Consider the following 18,072-nt stretch of genomic DNA (forward strand, 5'->3'; position numbering starts at 1 on the left):
AACATTTGCATATTTCAGATCCGGTTTGGGCTTCCTCTGCCTGTGTGTCACAACAGCAGTACAGGGGCTGAAAGAACTCTAAAGGTTCCCATGTTGCCACGTTGCCACAAAGAAAACTGGAGTGCTGAAGCCTAAATTGACTCCTTTCTGCTGAATTTGGGCTTTGGAGGATCATCTAGAAAAAGCAGCGTGATTATTCCTTAAAGAACCCTTTATTTTATGGTTCACTTTCTCTTTCCTAACTATCAAAAGCAATATACAGGCTTCAACCACCTCAGACATCTCTCCTTTTTCATGAATGCTAGCACACTGTGAGGACAGATATCCAAACTCTCGTCCTCTCCCATCCCACAGCTGGACAAGGTATAAAATAAGCCTGAACCTAGACATCTGACCCAGGCTCCCCTTAGATCAGCTGCCTGGGGATAGAGTGCTCTTTGGCAGCCAGCTCTCCACCAGCAGCAGGTACATCCTGAATCCTTTAATTCCTCACCCTCTCTTGGCTTTGTGAGAGTGCTCTGAAGAAACTGTGTTAATTTCTCCTTGGGAAGCAAAACTGTGGGCTTCTGCTCTCACTGTTGTCCTCCTCAGAGCTTCACATGCCAGTTTCATTGCTTTCCCTGAAGGAGGGTTTGCAAAACCTGCAATTTCTGTGAAAAGATTTGTGATACGGCAATTAAACCTAAAGGGAATGATCAGTAGCAGGTCTAGTGGTGGAGACAGCACTTTCATTCCAATTAACTGAGTTCTAAATGCGAAAAGGCTAGTCCTGGCTCAGGAAGCCATACTGTAATCACATATTAGATTAGTGAAGGATCAGTACTACTGTATAACGTAACATCTTGCTCCTACTAAAGCACGATGGCTTTACAGTGGTTCTCCAAGTAGTCTGTCCTGTACAAAGCAAGTGTTAGTTAAGAAGCACATTGGAGCGCTCAAAAACACCTTCAGGACCCACTGGGGGCCCACAGCCACGATATGAACAAATGCACTGCTAACACAGGAAGTGGGAATTTGAAAGTGCCCTTCAAACAGATGGTGGAAAGCAGCAGTAAGAAGTAAAATTAGAGCCTGCAGCAACATCAAGAAGGTGGAAAAGAGCTCTGAGGGATTACCAATGCAATGGCAAGTCCTTCATTTAAACAAATTCAGTATTGCAAACTTCTGACTGAATGCATTGTAGCTATGAAGGTAGATCTGGAATGCAGATATTAAAACACAATTAATTATGCAGTCACCTTAAACAACAGGCTCCTGTAAAACTCTTTGCCAGTATCTGAAGTACACTACTAATCTGCTGAGGAACCCTGAATCAAGTGAACTAGCAATGCATTAACTGGATGGAAAACAGCATGAAACTCGAGCTGAAGTAAATTCTCACCAAAAAGGCTTTACCCAGCTGATTTTCAGGCAACCAACAAGCCACCTTGCTTAAAATAAGGCACCATCGGGGCTGCTAACCTCAGCTTGCAAAACTATTGCTAGTTCTGGTATCAGACAGTAGCTGTAGAGTCTGTTTTGTCTAACAAACTGTGTGACACAACAGTACTTGGCCTACCAGAACCACCAATATAATATCTTTTACCCCCGAGATACACTTATTCTTGTGGGAGAGATGAGCTCTTCATTTCTTTTGGTACACGAGGTCATCCCAGCACAACTGCACGTTGTGGCAAAGATGGAACTGACCAGGAAATTCATGCAGAGACCTCAGAAATGGAGCTTGAGCATCTCCTTAAGGAACACAGGAAATAATACAACAGGACATAAGAACCATCAGCCAGTAATGAGAAAATTCAAAGCTTACTCTATCTCAAGTGGGCCCACTGTCAGACAAAGACAGCTGCCTGCATCTGCTCCACTCAGCTAGGCAGCAGTACTGAAGAGAAGCAGCCATTCCTACAAATCGACAAACAGTCAACACATTCAGGAACTATTCTTTGTTTTATTGAATGATTGAAGCAGGACTACAATCCAGGCATATTTAAATCGGGTCTTGGTCCAGTCTTATCATCAAAAAGTCTGCTTTTATTATTTTTCTTTTTTTAAATAATATCAACACAAATGGAAGAAATACGAAGCATCCTAACAGGAACTTTTAGCTGTATGCAATGTTATACCATGACCACACTGGTGCTATTTCAATATTTCTAGACTCTCCATTGTATAGACCAGCCACACTATCACACTATCTCCAAATCATTAAAGCTCAAGGTAAGCCCAGCCATTCTGGCTGCAGTTCACATTTAAGCCATCATCGTGTGATCCAAATGCCATTTCTGCCACTAGTTTCCTAATCTCATAGAAATATTTCTGCATTTAATATATTACTAAAGAATAATAACTATCCTCTCCAAAGTTACATCATAAATATTTACATCGAACATTTACAACTGGTTCATAATATACAACACAACAATTTAGCTATAACTCATCATCTCCCTGTGGAAAAGTTTCAAACAACTCTGCTGTCATCATTTCAGCTTATCTGTTTTGCACACAGTCACGGGCAGTGCAGGGCATTTCCAAAACATGATAAAAAAAATGGAATGATGTTACTTTAATAACAGTTAGTTTGGGGGATTTTTACTTTTTTAAACAAGCAGATTTGAATTTCTAAATCCAATCTAGGCTACTTACTAACAATTAAAATAGGCTTAAGAGGAGGAAAAACAAGATACTTAGAAATAAATACACCTTTTAAAATTCCACAATTAACCACATATTTGTTTTCACTCAACTTAAAGGAGATCTTACTCGTCACTTCCCTGTGCTGGAATACAGTTTAGTTCAATCCATTCTTATCTTCTGATTCGTCATCCTGTAAATAATGCTGTCATACCCAGGATCCATGTTCCAGAGGTTGTAGGAGATGACTATCACAGCTAAAGCAAGGCCTATCATCATCCACAGAATAATGTTGAAGATGACAGAGTAGTTGTAGTTATACGGATAGGCAAGGTTGTATGGATTATCTGTATCACCCTGTAACAAAGAAAATAAGTGCATTATTTTAAAGTCTGCCTGTATACAAAACAGGTGCTGATTACATCAAAAATCCAAACAGTCTAAATAAAAGAGATGCATTTTTGTCCTGTGATTCCGATGCCAGGGCACAAAATGCTGAAGTGATTCTGTGACTGACATCAATGGAATCCAAAGGAATGAGCTGACAGGAGCCTCGTGAAAGTCAATGAAGACTTGTCTACATCAGTCAGTATCCTAGTCCTTAAAGAACAAAGCCTTACTCAAGTAAGGAAGTGATGCAGTTTGGATGCATTCACGCTTTCAATAGGCAAGACAGACAACCAAGTACAGATACTACCTGTGAAGACTGGAGAATGGAGCGAGTTTTTCTTGTGAGGGGAGAATTAAATGCCTTTACAGCCACCATTTCTACTACTGCATTCCCACCATACAGGTTATACATCTCATCTGCAAACTGGAAGAGCAAAAGAAATTTAATTTAAAACTTCAACTGGAACCAAAGAGGGCTTCATTAGCAAGATAAACCATAACATGTCAGCTTCAGGATTATCAAGACTGGGGGAAGTTGTTAAAAAAAAAAACAAACAACAACAAAAAACCTGATACACCACTGTCTTACAGTTCCACCAACTAAGTTTCAACTGGCTGACATCTCCTAGATTAAACAGTTATTCAACTTGGTAAATTCATGCTTTTACACTTCTCCATCACACTTTTGACACTCAAAACATACTCAGGTCTTAATAAAGGGTTTTAGCTAATCAGTATGAAAGACCATAAGCTAAGGAGTTAATTTCTTAGAGCCTTGGATGTTTAGATTTATACAACTCTGTGGCAAGGGGAAACAAAACACTGCAGCCTGGGGTAAAAAGATTTTCACATTTCACTAGGCCAGACTCAGTGAGACATAGTGGTGTTTTTAAGCAAGAAATGTTTCTTTAGGGAAAACAGACCCATTGAGCTCATGTTTATACAAGTTTTAATAGATTCCCACTCCTTTATCCAAAACAAAACAAAAAGAGCACGCATCAGTAAGCTAACTCCCTTGCAGTTAACACAAAAAATGACTTCCATGGTATTGGTGTGAGTTTTGTTTGTTAGATAGAAAGTATACCTTCTGCAAAGTGTCCACAAGAATCTGAGAAGCATCCTTGAATTGCTGAGAGTCTTCTCCATAATGTTTTCCAATTTCTTCCAAACCAGACAGTTCCAGGGAATACAGGTCTGGAGAATGATCTTTGGCCAAGTGCTTGTGTCGGGACAGCTTTGGCACAACATGGAGGGCAGAAAGAATTCCATTCAGAAATAGATTACTTTAAAAACACACTGTCACAACATCAGTTTGCTGGGACCGATCCCAGCTGCAACACTGACATTTGACTGCAGATGGGAACAGCCTCCAAAAACAAGCAATGCAATCCGTTCCTATCTTCCCATCCACTTCAACTATGGCATTTCTGATCAGCGAGACCAAAACAAATTATTTTACCTCATTTTCTCAAGAGTCCCAATTCTGTCAACCAGTCCTTCACCTAACACGAGCTTGAATTTTTAGAAAAAAAAAAAAAGAAAAAAACCCAGCAGCAACAAGACAGGAGCTCTATAATACAAAGATGAGAAGCTTCTTGCTTAAAAAGAACATAATTAAAAGCTCATCTCTCAGTTGTAACGTTTCTATCACTACCACTGTTCATGCCACATAAGTCACTGCATCCTTTTTGAGCAAATGTTAGTGACATTTGGAAGTAGATGGCAGGGCAAAGAGCATGTTCTTAACTACCGTTATGCTTCCCAAGCAAGAAAATAAGGAAAGCTCTGCAAGTTTCTCACAGACTACTTCCTGTGGGTATGGAGAAAGAGTAATTTAGAACACCCTCTGCTCTCAGTAAACAGAACACAAAAGAAGCTACAAATGTCTGAAGTTCTTATTTCTTCCATCAGTAACAAATACTTTGAGAATGCATTATTTAAACTGATGCAACCCAGTAATGACACACTTGAGCGTATAACGCTGGTTGCAAGTACCCTGGACATGGATTCACTACCTTTAAATAATGTGTGTGAAGTCTGAGACCTCAAATGTAAAGGAAGTGTTTAAAAATAAGAAATAAGTCTTACCAGGGTTACAATATCACGTAGAACTTGCAGTTCTGAGAGAAAAAGTAAGTCAACCTAGAGACAAAGATGGACAATTACTTTGATGGCACCAGAGTTTGAGAAGCCTCGTTATGCTTTAACTCTACATATTTTAGAACAGACTGTGTCTGTTGCAGCATCCAAACTTGCTACAAGGAAATTATTCTTTTAATAAAGCTTACAAAGGAACTTAAACCTTAGTTCTTACAAGTCAATTAGGAAAAGAAGGGGGACTTCTCCTCAGCACAGGAAAAAAAAAGGGAAAATAGAAAAGCATCTTAGGAAAAAACACTAACTCTGTAAGTACTCTTTATGGCTTTTTTACCTCATTGTTCCTGCTGAGTGAGTTGAGAGGAAGGGAGCTGAGAATGGAGTTGTCCTGGAACAAGCGGTTCCGCAGCTGGCGCAGCGTGACAGAAAGATCCTCAAATACAGAGTTTGCCTTGCCCACCATGTACACTCGCTGCAGGAACAGCCATTGTACAATAAGAACAGAAGTTAGAATCATAGAATCGCTCAGGTTGGAAAAGACCTTAAAGATAATCAAGTCCAACCACAACCTAACCAAACCACCCTAACTCTAACAACCCCCCGCTAGCTCTTTACTTTACAGCCCTCCTTAGCTCTTTACTTCCTCCAACCACACAATAATCATCAGCCATACTTGCAAATCACCCTCCAAAGCAAAAAAAAAAACTTTCACATGGTAACTGGTTTTGCTCCAGTCATACAAGTTTGTTTGACCACCTAGAGCATCTGCTATCAGAAGCGAAGCAATACTCACTTCCTCACTGGGGGCCAGCTGCAAGACTACAGGAGTTTCTTCAGAGAACAAATTATGAATAGCATTTGCAACACTGTCCAGACTGAAAGGAACAGCCTGAAACACAAAGTTTAGTTAGATTTTTGGGTAAGACGGAAACTAGCGACTCTGTGATGATCATTTGAAATTATTCATGAATACTGGAGATGTAGTAGTTTGCCAGAGCAATGTTGGGGCAGTTCATCTGAAGCCACAGCAGCAATTTCTGAAGCAATTAAAGACTAGAAACTTTCTTTTTTTATTAATGGGATAGACAGGAAATATGGACAAAGTACACTTCAGAACTTTCATGAAGTAACACGTATGAATATGACTCAAGTTTTCTTCATATTTAAGGGTTCTGCATGTTAGGTATGTTACATGGTTTGGTTCTGGCAATCTTCAACCAGTTTTACTGAACCCAAAAGGGAAAGCCTAGCTCAGAGTCAGACTGGGTTATTCATGGCTACAGCCTGACCCATCATTCAAAGGGGAATACGTGAACTTCAAGCAAAGTTAAAATGATGAGAGCATCAAGCACTGTGGTCTTGTAATCAGAACGGAAGAGTTGCACGACTGCTCCAGATGTGCATACTCACATTCTCAATAGGGTAAGAGATTCCTTTTGCAGGCAACGTCAGCTTGTCCACTCCTTTCACAGTCACTAACACAGCAGCTCGGGGCCTGTGAAACAGATCGCCCGCTGCAAGCCCAGGCCAGGGAAGGTCCTATTAGAGAATAGTAAAAACAAATACAACAATCACCACCACCACTTGTATTTCAGAGGAAGAAAGACAAAGGAACCCATCCTGATCACTACAGCAAAATTAATTAGTGTCTTGTAAGTATCTCTGTACAGGACAGCCTGCTGGAAATTCGTGGGCAAGTATGTAGCACAAGAATACTTCCACCTTACAAAACACTTCTCAAGTTAATCATGAAGAAACTCTTAGTTGAAAAGCTGTCAGCAAGTTCGTAAGAAAGCAAGCATGCACTCAGAGAGCACTGTACAAATATTTCAAGAGATACATCCCATAACTAAAGCAGAAGAATAGGCTTTATTTAGAAAGTGAAGCTTTGATTTTAAAACAAACAAAAAAGAAAACTAACACCTTCATAAAATAGCACCAAAACGTATTTGGGCACATTAAAATACTGACATCTTGATAATTCAATATGAGAAAGATATACAGGGAAGAACGTTAGTTAGACAATTCACCACTTACAAATTTGCAGGCACTGAATTCAAACAAGATTCTCCATTTGTGTAAAAAATATAAACGCCCAAGCTTCGTGAAACCAAACGATTTGGGGTTTGGATCTGAAGAACCATTGAGCTTCCCGTAACAAGAAGAGAACACCTCATGACTGTACTTGAGAATTTCCAGTGCGATGCAGTAAGGATTCTAAAATCCCCAACCTGCCACACCATCAGGTTCTTTTCCTGGACTACAGCCTTGAAGTAGACTGCAAAATGAGCATTATGGACTCACGGTACTCTCAATACCAGTGTGGGAAGCTGCTTACATTGTAACCTCTGCCTTAGTGACAATGCTGATAGCAGCTTTCAATTTCAGGGTTTAACTACATAAAGCAATTTGAAGAGCTTCCTTCCTTCTTTGTCTTCCAGCATTTTTAAATGGTTCTGTGGACCCATAAAAGCAAATCAATTCCAAGTTTTGCTAATGGAAAAGAGTGAGTACCAAATCACCTCTTTCTCTTTATAAGCATGTTCTACATGAGGATGACCAGTATGCTGAAAGTCAAGTTCTCTAAATGAGCCAAAACCCACTATTCTGGTGAGTTTCTTTACATGCAGTGTATGTAGTACCATCTGCACTACTGTTCTTTTCCTTGATAAAATATTACATGTATACATACTGTGATTACTAAGCTTAAGTTATTTTTTGTCACTATTGTCATGATTACAAACGTAACTGACAGCACAATACTTTCAGACAAGTTCCTAAATACAGTTTCAACAGGCCTGTATTCAAAATATGGGAGAAACAGGAAACAGCTGCCCTTGCTAGCACTGCAAGAATATCCCAACTTGCTGCTTTGAGTATCTGGTTGCATGGACACTGCTGGAGACACCCTGCCATTAAAAACTTTCATGTGCTACTTCAGTAGCCACTCACCCCTTTTGAAGCCCAGGGGAAGATTCACTGGGCAACGTGAAATAAAGCCATAGGCACCTACTCACCTAAGTCAAATATCATTAAAGCTATACTCAAAGGTCTAATTTGGCAAACAAATAAGGTTTTCAAATCTTTGGATTATTTCCTAAGCATCCTATGTCAAAGTTTGTCTGCTAAGTGCACAGGGGCAGGACCCATGCAGATGGGTCTCAACTGAACAACACTGCAAAAGCCTCTGCAGGCTTGCTTCCTTCTGTAGCTGATGACTCAAAGTAGCCAGCAAGCACAGCCCTTTTTTCTGCTCATATGACCAATACAACTCTGTGCTTGGAAACCACACTCTGTTAAGTCATACATGCCTCACAATAAACAGGACAATATCTTATATATTCCAACACATGACAGGAAGCACATTAAATGAGCAGCTCTGCAATTCTAGAGTCATTTTGCAGCCAAGACCTCAAACTTACCTCTTCAATAGAGAAGCCCATGAATAACGAAGCCACATCTGGGATCCGATCGCCAGGGATTGGCCAGCCTCCATCTCGAAAAACAACTGACTGAGGTGATCGTAAGATACTGAACTCATCCCCACACACACCTAAAACCAAGCAAAAAGTGCTGTCAATTTCTTACAGTCTTCTTCATTCATTCTTGTCCTTCTCACAGCTATCCACCTAAGCAGAGGTAAGTAATGAGTAACGTTTGTTTTTGTGTTCTGGAGCACAGGATAAGGTTTCTATTTAGTTAAGACTAAGGATGGACAAATCCACATTTGGATTAAGGCAAAAGCACAGTACATATATGTACACTCACCGGTGGATTAAGTGTTACAATGCAGACCCATGAAGCCAGCCCTCAGCAAAGTCAGGAGGGCTCAAAACACCCTGCTACGCACCAGCACAGCTGATTTCTTCCTGAACTGCTTGGCAATAAAAACTCTTTCTGTGCAGACAACAGCCTGAGACACTGAACCCAGAGCCAGACAAGACCAGCTAAGTCCACCTGTGCTGGCTGAAGCAGAGTGCTGCCAGTAGCAATTCAGCTCCTGCAGAACAGCTCCAGTTTCCCTCTCGGACACAGAAGGCCACAAGGCATTTCTTTTCCACCATGCAGTACTGGACCAAGGCTGGCAGTGCACAGCCACAAACCACAGGACCTCTCAGATTGGGATCCCCCTTCACTCTATTCCACATTACCCTCAGTAACAAAGCATACTGAAGGTCAGTACTGAAGTCAGTACAGTGGGTTGATATTTATTCTGTAATAAGGTCAGAGCAGACTCCATAAAAATGAGAGATGGGATAGTTCAATTTAACACATATGATGGTAATGCTGTGTGCATGCAAGCACCCAGCTGCCTACCTGAATTCATTTTAAAACATACTTGGTGCAAATGTGCCTATTAACAGGCAAATGCAAAAGGAAAAAAAAGAAAAAAAAGTGGTACACTGAGGTTAAATGAATGTTAAGAAAAACAACAATCAATCTGACCTTGAGGATGTTGCTTTATAGCCTGGTTGTGACTCTGCATACAGTGTTGACAGTAAACTGAGCCGTATTACAACAAACGCCACAGGACCAAAGTACCGTGCATAGGTAAAAGGAGAGCAGGAGGAAAATGGGCTGGACTGACAGATGCACAGAGTGTAGATCCAAATGTGGCTTAGTTTTATGTTGGTACCTGTTCACTGGATGGCTTGCTGTCAATGTTAATGGCACAGCAGTTCATACCCCCATGCTCCGCATGGCAGCAATGTTTCCACCCCCATTTGCTTGAGAAGGAATTCACAAAACTGCAATATGCATTTTTCATAGAACCATTAATGCTGGAAAAGGCCCCTAAGATCACCCAGTCCAACCAGCAGCCCATCACACCGTGCCCACTGTCCACGACCCTCAGTGCCACATCCACACAGTTCTTGAACACCTCCAGGGACGGTGACTCCACCACCTCCCTGGGCAGCCTGTGCCACTGCCTCACCGCTCCTTCTGAGAAGAAATTGTTCCTAATATCCAACGCAAACCTCTCCTAGAGGGAGAGGCCATTGCCTCTCATCCTACTGCTGTTACCTGGGAGAAGAAGCCAACCCCCTCTTCACTACAACCTCCTTTCAGGTAGCTCTAGAGAGCAGTGAGGTCTCCCACGAGCCTCCTGTTCTCCAGACTGAACAATCCCAGCTCCCTCAGCCGCTCCCCATCAGACTTTGTGCTCCAGACCCCTCACAGCTTCACTGCCCTTCCCCAGACACTCTCCAGGGCCTCGATGTCTCTCCTGCAGCGAGAGGCCCAACGCTGGAGGTGCGGCCCTACCATCGGCTCAGCCTGTAGCAATTCACGCCGAGCTTCCCTCGCCCGACACCACCGAGGCCCGGTGACAGCCGCACCGGTCAGCGTGACGGCCCCCAGGCCCGAGGTTCGCAGAACTGCAGCCTCCCCCCATCCCCACCAGCCGCGGCCCGGCTCCCTCACGCCCCGGCCCCGTCGGCTCACCGGCGAGACAGGCCGAAGCCAGCAGTACGGCCACCCCCAAGCCGCGGACAGCCATACCGCCCGCCGTGCCGCCAGACCCCTCCGAGAAAACGCCGCGCTGCAGCACCGCACCGAAAACCCCCAGCGCCCGCCTGCGGAGGACGGGAGCCGCGACCAATCCGCAGGCGAGGTTCGGACGGCGAGGCGGGACTCTACGGGAGTGACGGCGGATCTGACCATTCGGCAACGAAATCACCCCCGCCTTGTCACGGGACCGAGCGGTCAGCTGGGTGCTGCCGCGATGAGGGAGGAGCCTTGGTTTGAGTGGCGTTTCCACTCGGCCAATCTGATCGCGGGAGAGCTCTGCACCATTTCCCCCACTCGCCGTATAATCGGAGGTCGAACCTCACAGGAACGAATGGACAACTGAGTTGTCCAATCGAAGCCTTTCCCCTCCCACTGAGTTGGGAGGAGTTGCGGACTGAGAGGGCGGGCTCTGCGCTGGGGTGGGAATAAGCTCTGATTGACAGCTGAACAAGCCAGTCAGGGAGCGAGGGCTCTGTGTCAGGGCTCCGCGGCTGTGGGGCGTAGGCTGGTGCGGGGTAGGTCGGGACAGCCAAGTAGAGAGCATTGGTTGCGAGTGTGAGGGGTAGAAGCGGGGGGCAGGGCGAATAAGGCTGCTTTAATGAAGTTATGTGTTCAAGGCCAGGTTGGATGGGGCCCTGGGCAGCTTGGTCTAGTATTAAATGTGGAGGTTGGTGGCCCTGCATGAGGCAGGGGGGTTGGAGATTCATGATCCTTGAGGTCCCTTCCAACCCAAACCATTCTGTGATTGTGTGAAATAATTTAAATCAGAGGGCTTCATTTGGGTGTTTCTTACATTCCTTTTCTGCTACTTTGAATTGCTTTCTGAAATGGCACTAGAAACGTGGCTTACGACCAAATCTTTCTTCTCTCTTGTGTTTTCCAGTTCCTGTTTTTTTTGTGTGTTTTGTTTTTTCCTATGAGGAAGTAGCACATAGAAGCAGTGCGTTTCATTATGAAGCCGTTAGGTCCCTGTAACTCTGCTCACTGCTCTCGGGTGCCCGCTGGTATCGGCGCGTCACATCACCGCTTTACAGGCTGCCAGAGCTCTCGCTGTTTTCTCCAGGCTTCATTTAGATCCCAGCTGTGCTATGCAGAGTGGGTTTTGTAGCACTGTGAGCAGTATTTGTGACCAGGTCTATGCGCAGTGACATTACTCAACTGATTTCTTTTTGAGCTCAGGGCGACTAAAAAAAAAAAAAGTAATAAAATGAGACAACACGCACATTAGGTCAGAAATAATATTTATTAAGCCATATACTGGTAGTAGCAGTCACAAAATCAAAGTGCCAGCTGTAGGCAAAATAGCAGAATTGACTGCCTGCGTTAGCACTGTGCTGTGCAGAAACGTCTGCGGTGGCAATTGCTCATGTGGTGTTTAGATGCTGCCTTTGCCTCGAGCTCTGTCTATACTAACAGCACTGAAGATGAAATGATGGTAGAAGAGGGAGTATGAGAAAAGGACTAAGTCAAAGAGCCAGCCATTTGTCTGTACTGGACTGTTGCCTCATCATTTGGGTTCTTTGTATCGCTACTGTGGTTGCTAGCAGAAGTAATTCTCTCAACCATTTCCCAAATCCTGCTGTAACTGAAGAATATTTGCATAACTATTGCAGATACCAGATCAGTCATACTTTGCAAGAGAGAATTAATTCCTGGCGCCGGGTAACCATTCCCTGTAGTCATTCAAGGCCAGGCTGGATGTGGCTCTGGGCAGCCTGGTCTGGTGGTTGGTGACCCTGCACATAGCAGGGGGTTGAAACTAGATGATCTTTGTGGTCCTTTTCAACCCAGGCCATTCTATGATTCTGTGATTTATTGCTACCAGGCCGTTCTATGATTCTGTGATTTAGAGCTACCAGGTCCAGAATCATTCCCTTTGGTACCAGGCATTACACTGTCACAGAAAATTGATGCACAAAAATGAAGCATAAACTTTTAAAATAAAATTGAGAACATAAAACACTGTCTGTCTTCTGTGGCACTTTCTTATCTTGGCGTGCCAACGGAACATGTGCTTAACACAGGATGGTTGGACATCCCCTAGCCTGTGTGTTGAGGGAACGGAACAGGTCCAAAGAGCCTGACAGGCAGTTTTGGGACTGCTGACATGCTGGGAGGCCAGGAGGTGAGATGATTGATTAGAAGCACATGTGCCTATCTTGGCTGTCCATTTACACTGCTTGCAAGCAATGAGTCTCAAGTGAAGAGCTGTTAGCCCCTGCCACTGAATTACTTTGTGGTTTCAGCTCTCCTATCTCTGTTTGCCAATTCTATCTATGTGAGCAGGAGCTGCGTTCCTGCCACAGTGGTCACCAAGACTAAATTAATCAATGGCATCTCAATTTCTAAAGGGCTTGGGAAAAACAAAACACCCTTTGTTAATGAGCTAAGACTTAGGCTGCATCAGAGCTGATTTCCTGAATACTGAAATCATATGAAAAGTGTAAATGCTGCCCTCTCTAAAAAGTGGAGGTGTTTTCCAAACCTGTTTATGAAAGAAAAGTGCCTTCGTCTTCTGTCAGTCGATAGCTGACTTTGTTGCTTTAAAAGTGGTTTACTAGCTTTCTCACATGTGGGACTGAGCCACAAAATATGCACAAGAAACCTATTTTGCTGTCCTTTTTGCTAGATCCTTTATGTTCTTCATATAACAACATACTCTTCCATGTTTTCATAGCAGTTCTCTCCACAAGCTTGTTTATTGCTTCGCCAGGACCTTGGGGCTACTGGAGGCCAGCATGCCATGGAGGGCAGTTCTCATGGTGTAGTGTTTGCAGCCTGAACAGTGTTAACGGCTGGAAAAAGGTATCAGTGAGGCAGCTGACATGGATAAGGACCTTGCCTCTCTCCCCTGTACTTTGGCCTATGCAGCCTTCTCAGCCCATGAGTGATCTGTCTGCATTCAGTGACCGTGGGTGATTTTAAGAAATGTATTTTACAAACATGTTGTTCCCGTACACAGCGCTGCAATCTGGCAAGAATATCTTTTTCACTTAACAGGTGTGAGGGAGATGGTCATCTGTAATGCCCGCCAAAGAGATACTTCATTTCAGAGTCTCATTACTCACTATATTTTGATGAAGTCAGCATAATGAAAACACATTTGAATGTGCTATAATGCATTGAGGATAAGCAGAGAGTATGGTTTTAAAGATACATGATTTAATTAAATGTACACAGCTACTATAGATTGAGGCTATTGCACTAAAGAAGAAGGAAGCCTGGGAGAAAAAAAAAAAAACAACAGGATTTTCCTGAGACTGGGGAGAGAATGTGAAGCATGTGTTCATGATGCGTGTGAATTATAGTTGATTTGGTAATTAAATTTTCATTCACACTTTCTTAATTTTAGCAGAAAGGACTTAAGCAAAGCAGATTCGCCAGCGGACTTCGGTGGATGGTTTCAATAAGCATCACTTTATAGTGAACACTTTTGGCACCATCTTGTGGTCGAAAATACTGCTGCACTCTCTACGGATTTGTTCTCAAACCAAAAGTTAAACAAAACACAGCCTCTCAAGGGCGCTTTGTTTGGTGTCCCTCCTGTAGTTCTGCCCCACTAGCAAGGCCTTCTGGTAAACAGTGGGTAAAAGCATCACTGACGTGGATGGCAGTGACTGTGTTGTTACTTTAACCCATCTCTTAGCTCTGCAGAAAGCTGTTTTTTGCAGAGCTTGTTTTCCTGAACTTCAGAAAGCTGAACTGACTTGTTGAGAAGTGAGATGAACGTCAAAGCTAGGGCAGGGGAAGAGGCAAGGATGCATAGGTGGACACAGGGCAACAGAAGTCTTCCCATTTCAGTGACCTGATAGCATTCAGTGAGCTCAGGCTGTACTGCGTCTCTTTGCCTTACATCTAAGCTCAGAGGCCATAATTAAACACTCATTTTAATCCAGCTGCTGTTGCCAGAAGAATTCTGCATTCCCTGCCCTTCTTTGCGCTGTCTCCATTGCACTGGAGCTCAAGCCAAGGGAGCTTTCCTTCCTCTGGGAAGAGAAAAAGCTTATGAGAAGATGAAAGAAACAAACTGGTCAAAGAAGCTCTCAGAAAACAAGGAAGCAGACTTAAAAATAGAAAATGGAGGGCTTTGCTTGACCAGCTCTGTGAAGAAGCGTTCCTAGCCATTGTGGATTTAGGGTGAGATGAATAATCTCAACTGGTTTGAATGAAGTGACTTGAAATGAAATATAAAGATAAGCCTCTATGAAATGTCAAATAAAAATGTCTTTCATATAATATCCTAACACAAGCTAGAATGCATGCACAAAGAAACAGCCTTGAGGTGAACAATTCTGCTAAGAACTGGTGAAACAATTCTCACAGTCTGGATAATAATCTGAATAATCTGAAATAGTGGAGAAAATTGATTTTAAAAAAAACCTACTATTTTGGAGATGTGTAAAAAAACTTTAGATTGATTAATTTAATTTTGCTTATTTCTTAGAAAAAATAAACATAGTAAAACCTATGAGAACAAAGGCCTTTCTGATAGACAGTTACCTTTTAAAGACCATATTATACAGGTCCTGTGTACTATTTTAATGTATATTAATCATGTAACCATGTCTAGTGTGCATTTGCAGAATTCAGTGTTGGTTTGTTTGTTTGTTTGTTTTTCTCATGGATCTCTGTACTGTCTGCTCTTGGAGCATGTAAAAATATTTACCTCCCTGTATTCAAAATCTAAATGAAGCCCTAAGTGCTGCTGCATTCACTAGGAACAATGTAGAAGCATCAGCAGCAATGTTAAACCTGAGCTGGGACTGTGATGCCATAGACATCTGCCCAAAAGGAATACATGGATTTGCAGTGCATCACAGCAGTTCTTGTGCCAACGAGGTTTTGTAATTACCTGCTGGAATTGAAGAACAACTCGAGGAAGAGGAAATTTCTAGTTGAAGTAATTGTATTAGTGAGGTGCTCTGAGAGGTGGTTTGGGAGCTACAAGTACATAAGTGCAGTACCTCTGGTATGCTTCTATGCAGGAATTCTGGGTGTTTAACTTATTCCCATTCTTTCTCTGACCTCCTGTAAGAAATACAGGGCTACATTCATTGGCAGCTCTGGTCAGGAAAACGTTGTTCAGATCTCAGGGTGGTCCCACTGGTGTCCCACCAGCCGGTCAGTTGCCATTGTAAGAAAACATTGCAATATTTTTCCCCAAAGCAACTCAGCTTGCCTCTGCCACTTGCTCCAGCCCCTGTTTTTACAGTCAAGAGTCCTGTCAGAATCAGAAATGTCACTTTCTCTTGACACTGAACAAGGAGCTTTGTTCCAGTAAGGGTTACCCCCCAAAACTACGCTGTCTCTTTCATTGGAAAACTTCTGCCTAGAACATTCTTCTGTAAATAAATTCAGCATTCCAGTGTGCTGATGCTGTGATGACACTGTGTTGTACTGTACTCTGCTTGGCTGTTGAAGAGAGACATTGTGGTGTGGATAAATCACAGTACTTGTCCCAAACATGAGAGCTTGTAAAATTCGTGCTGTTACGTCTTGGGCCAATGCTCTGGAACAATGTGGAGATGTTTAGAAGCTGTTGCAGTATTAATCTATAAATTACATGTTCTGTGACAGCATTTTTTTGAAGCTTATGTAATAAAAATTAAATAGTGATAATGTTTTTTGAAGGAGAGGCATTAAAAGTGCTTTATTTTGCAGACCAGGGCAATAACATGTTAGGCAGCGTCAAAGCATTAAACAAGATGTTTTGCATCATTAACACTATATGAAATGGCTTAACAAACCAATAAAAGACTAAAACAAAGTTATCACATGATACAGTTTTTGAAAGTGCCAGACACAATTTTTCTGAAGCAAATAATTTTCCAATAAAGCTAGTTGGAATTTAAAGGAACGTAATTTTCCAATTACTGAGTATGATACCAAATATCACAGTTGAATACTGCTTTGCATATTCAGCGTACTGTATGTATGGTGCATAGCAGCCTGCTGAAATAGAAGGGAAGAATGAGCATTATTCTTCCAACTTTGTAAGTAGGGCAAATAAAGGAATTACATCAGAAGAACGGAACAAATCCTGCCTATCATTCTGAAGTCCTTATGTTAGTTAAATCATGCTTTCTTTTTTTTTTAAACTCTGCCAAAAGTCTTTGCACAATGCATGCCATAAACAAGGCTGTGAACAGTACAGTACTTGTAAAAGAGTGGGCCATTGCATAGTCTGTAGTGCTCCACTATGGAAGTTGGTTTTTGCAGTGTGCAGTATGTGTGCATTAAGCTTTGCGCAGTTACAGTTTGGTGTTTAAAGTGGGGCTATAAGAAAGAGGGGGACAGACACTTTAGCAGGGCCTGTTGTGATAGGATATGGGGAAACTGGTTTCAGGCTTAAAGAGGGGAGATTTAGACTGGATGTAGGGAAGAAGTTTCTTATGATAAGGGTGGTGAGACACTGGCACAGGTTGCCCACAGGTTTACCCAGGGAGGCGGTGGATGCCCCATCCATAGAGACACTCAAAGTCAGGCAGGAGGGGCTCTGAGCAACCTGTTGTAGCTGTGGGTGTCCCTGTTCATTGCAGGGGAGTTGGACTAGGTGACCTTTAAGGATCCCTTCCAACTCAAACAGTTCTATGATTCTGTGATAAGATTCATGTTCTACCAAGATTAGTTTAGGGCAGGGAAGGGCTGTTGGCTGGCTGTGACCCATGTCATAATTTCATGTTGTGGATTTGTTTTTGCTTTACTTTTAGGTGAGTGCTACTGGGCTATAAGGGTGTCTGAGACTCAGCAAAGAAAAGATTTCCCACCTTTGGACTCACTTGAGGTTGATGAGGTTACCATTCATCTCAGTTCTACTTCATATCTGCATGCATAGCTACTTTCTGGGATCTAAAATTTTTCAGATCCAAAATTTATTACTCTTGCTTTGGAACATATTTTTTTTCCCTGTGCCTCTAAAGAATACAGGGTGACATAGATGAATTTGAGAGATTGTATCAAACTTATTACTTCAGAACCTGAGCAGTGTTCTGAGATGAGAATATATCAAAGTATACTAGTTTTCTCCTTTTGATGCTCTGTACCCGTCTGCTTTTAAAACAAACACTCAACATGTGCTCATGCCAGATCAAATTCAGTCATGGTAGTGCCAGGCCAACGTCAGTGACTTCAGTAGGCTATAATTAGCATTCTACTGCTTGTTCCAATTTCTTTTCCAAATTCTGATTTGGGAAAACACTTACGTAATTATGAGTATCTGTTAAATCCATGGTATAACCCTATAGATACTCCTTTCTACGTCTTGTATGTAAGCAGGAGGCTGGGGAAGATTTTTTTTCCCCTAAAGCATTTTTTTCTGGGGGGAAAAAAATAGATTCTGACCCATTCCTGGAAGGGAAGAAATGGGACTAGATTCAGTATGGTGGTTTCTTGTTTCAGGTAAGCAATAAATCCATGCAAAGAAATAGGGGGAAAGACTTCTGGGAA

General features: G+C 42.6%; 1 protein-coding gene across 1 annotated transcript; it reads right to left on the reverse strand.

Moving 5' to 3' along the window:
- Positions 1 to 1,925: 1,925 nt before the first annotated feature.
- ATP6AP2 (ATPase H+ transporting accessory protein 2) lies at positions 1,926 to 10,714 on the reverse strand. Its single transcript, XM_003202996.4, has 9 exons — positions 10,561 to 10,714; positions 8,538 to 8,668; positions 6,526 to 6,654; positions 5,909 to 6,004; positions 5,450 to 5,587; positions 5,107 to 5,160; positions 4,103 to 4,252; positions 3,326 to 3,442; positions 1,926 to 2,985 (listed from the first exon to the last, which is right to left on the reverse strand). Exons 1-9 carry the CDS (start codon positions 10,613 to 10,615, stop codon positions 2,791 to 2,793), a joined length of 1,065 nt encoding a protein of 354 aa, XP_003203044.1. The 5' UTR covers positions 10,616 to 10,714; the 3' UTR covers positions 1,926 to 2,790.
- Between the last annotated feature and the right edge of the window lie 7,358 nt (positions 10,715 to 18,072).

This window comes from Meleagris gallopavo, chromosome 1 (assembly GCF_000146605.3).
Source record: "Meleagris gallopavo isolate NT-WF06-2002-E0010 breed Aviagen turkey brand Nicholas breeding stock chromosome 1, Turkey_5.1, whole genome shotgun sequence".
Classification (NCBI taxonomy): domain Eukaryota; kingdom Metazoa; phylum Chordata; class Aves; order Galliformes; family Phasianidae; genus Meleagris; species Meleagris gallopavo.

What these genes read in the sequence shown, in the direction of transcription:
- ATP6AP2 (XM_003202996.4), bottom strand. Translation starts at nt 10,615, where the DNA reads ATGGCTGTCCGCGGCTTGGGGGTGGCCGTACTGCTGGCTTCGGCCTGT. An exon ending in TCTCTTACCCTATTGAGAAT is followed by an intron (nt 6,005 to 6,525) that starts GTGAGTATGCAC and finishes TTTGTGTTTCAG; the next exon opens with GCTGTTCCTTTCAGTCTGGA. An exon ending in TACGTGATATTGTAACCCTG is followed by an intron (nt 4,253 to 5,106) that starts GTAAGACTTATT and finishes GTTGTGCCAAAG; the next exon opens with CTGTCCCGACACAAGCACTT.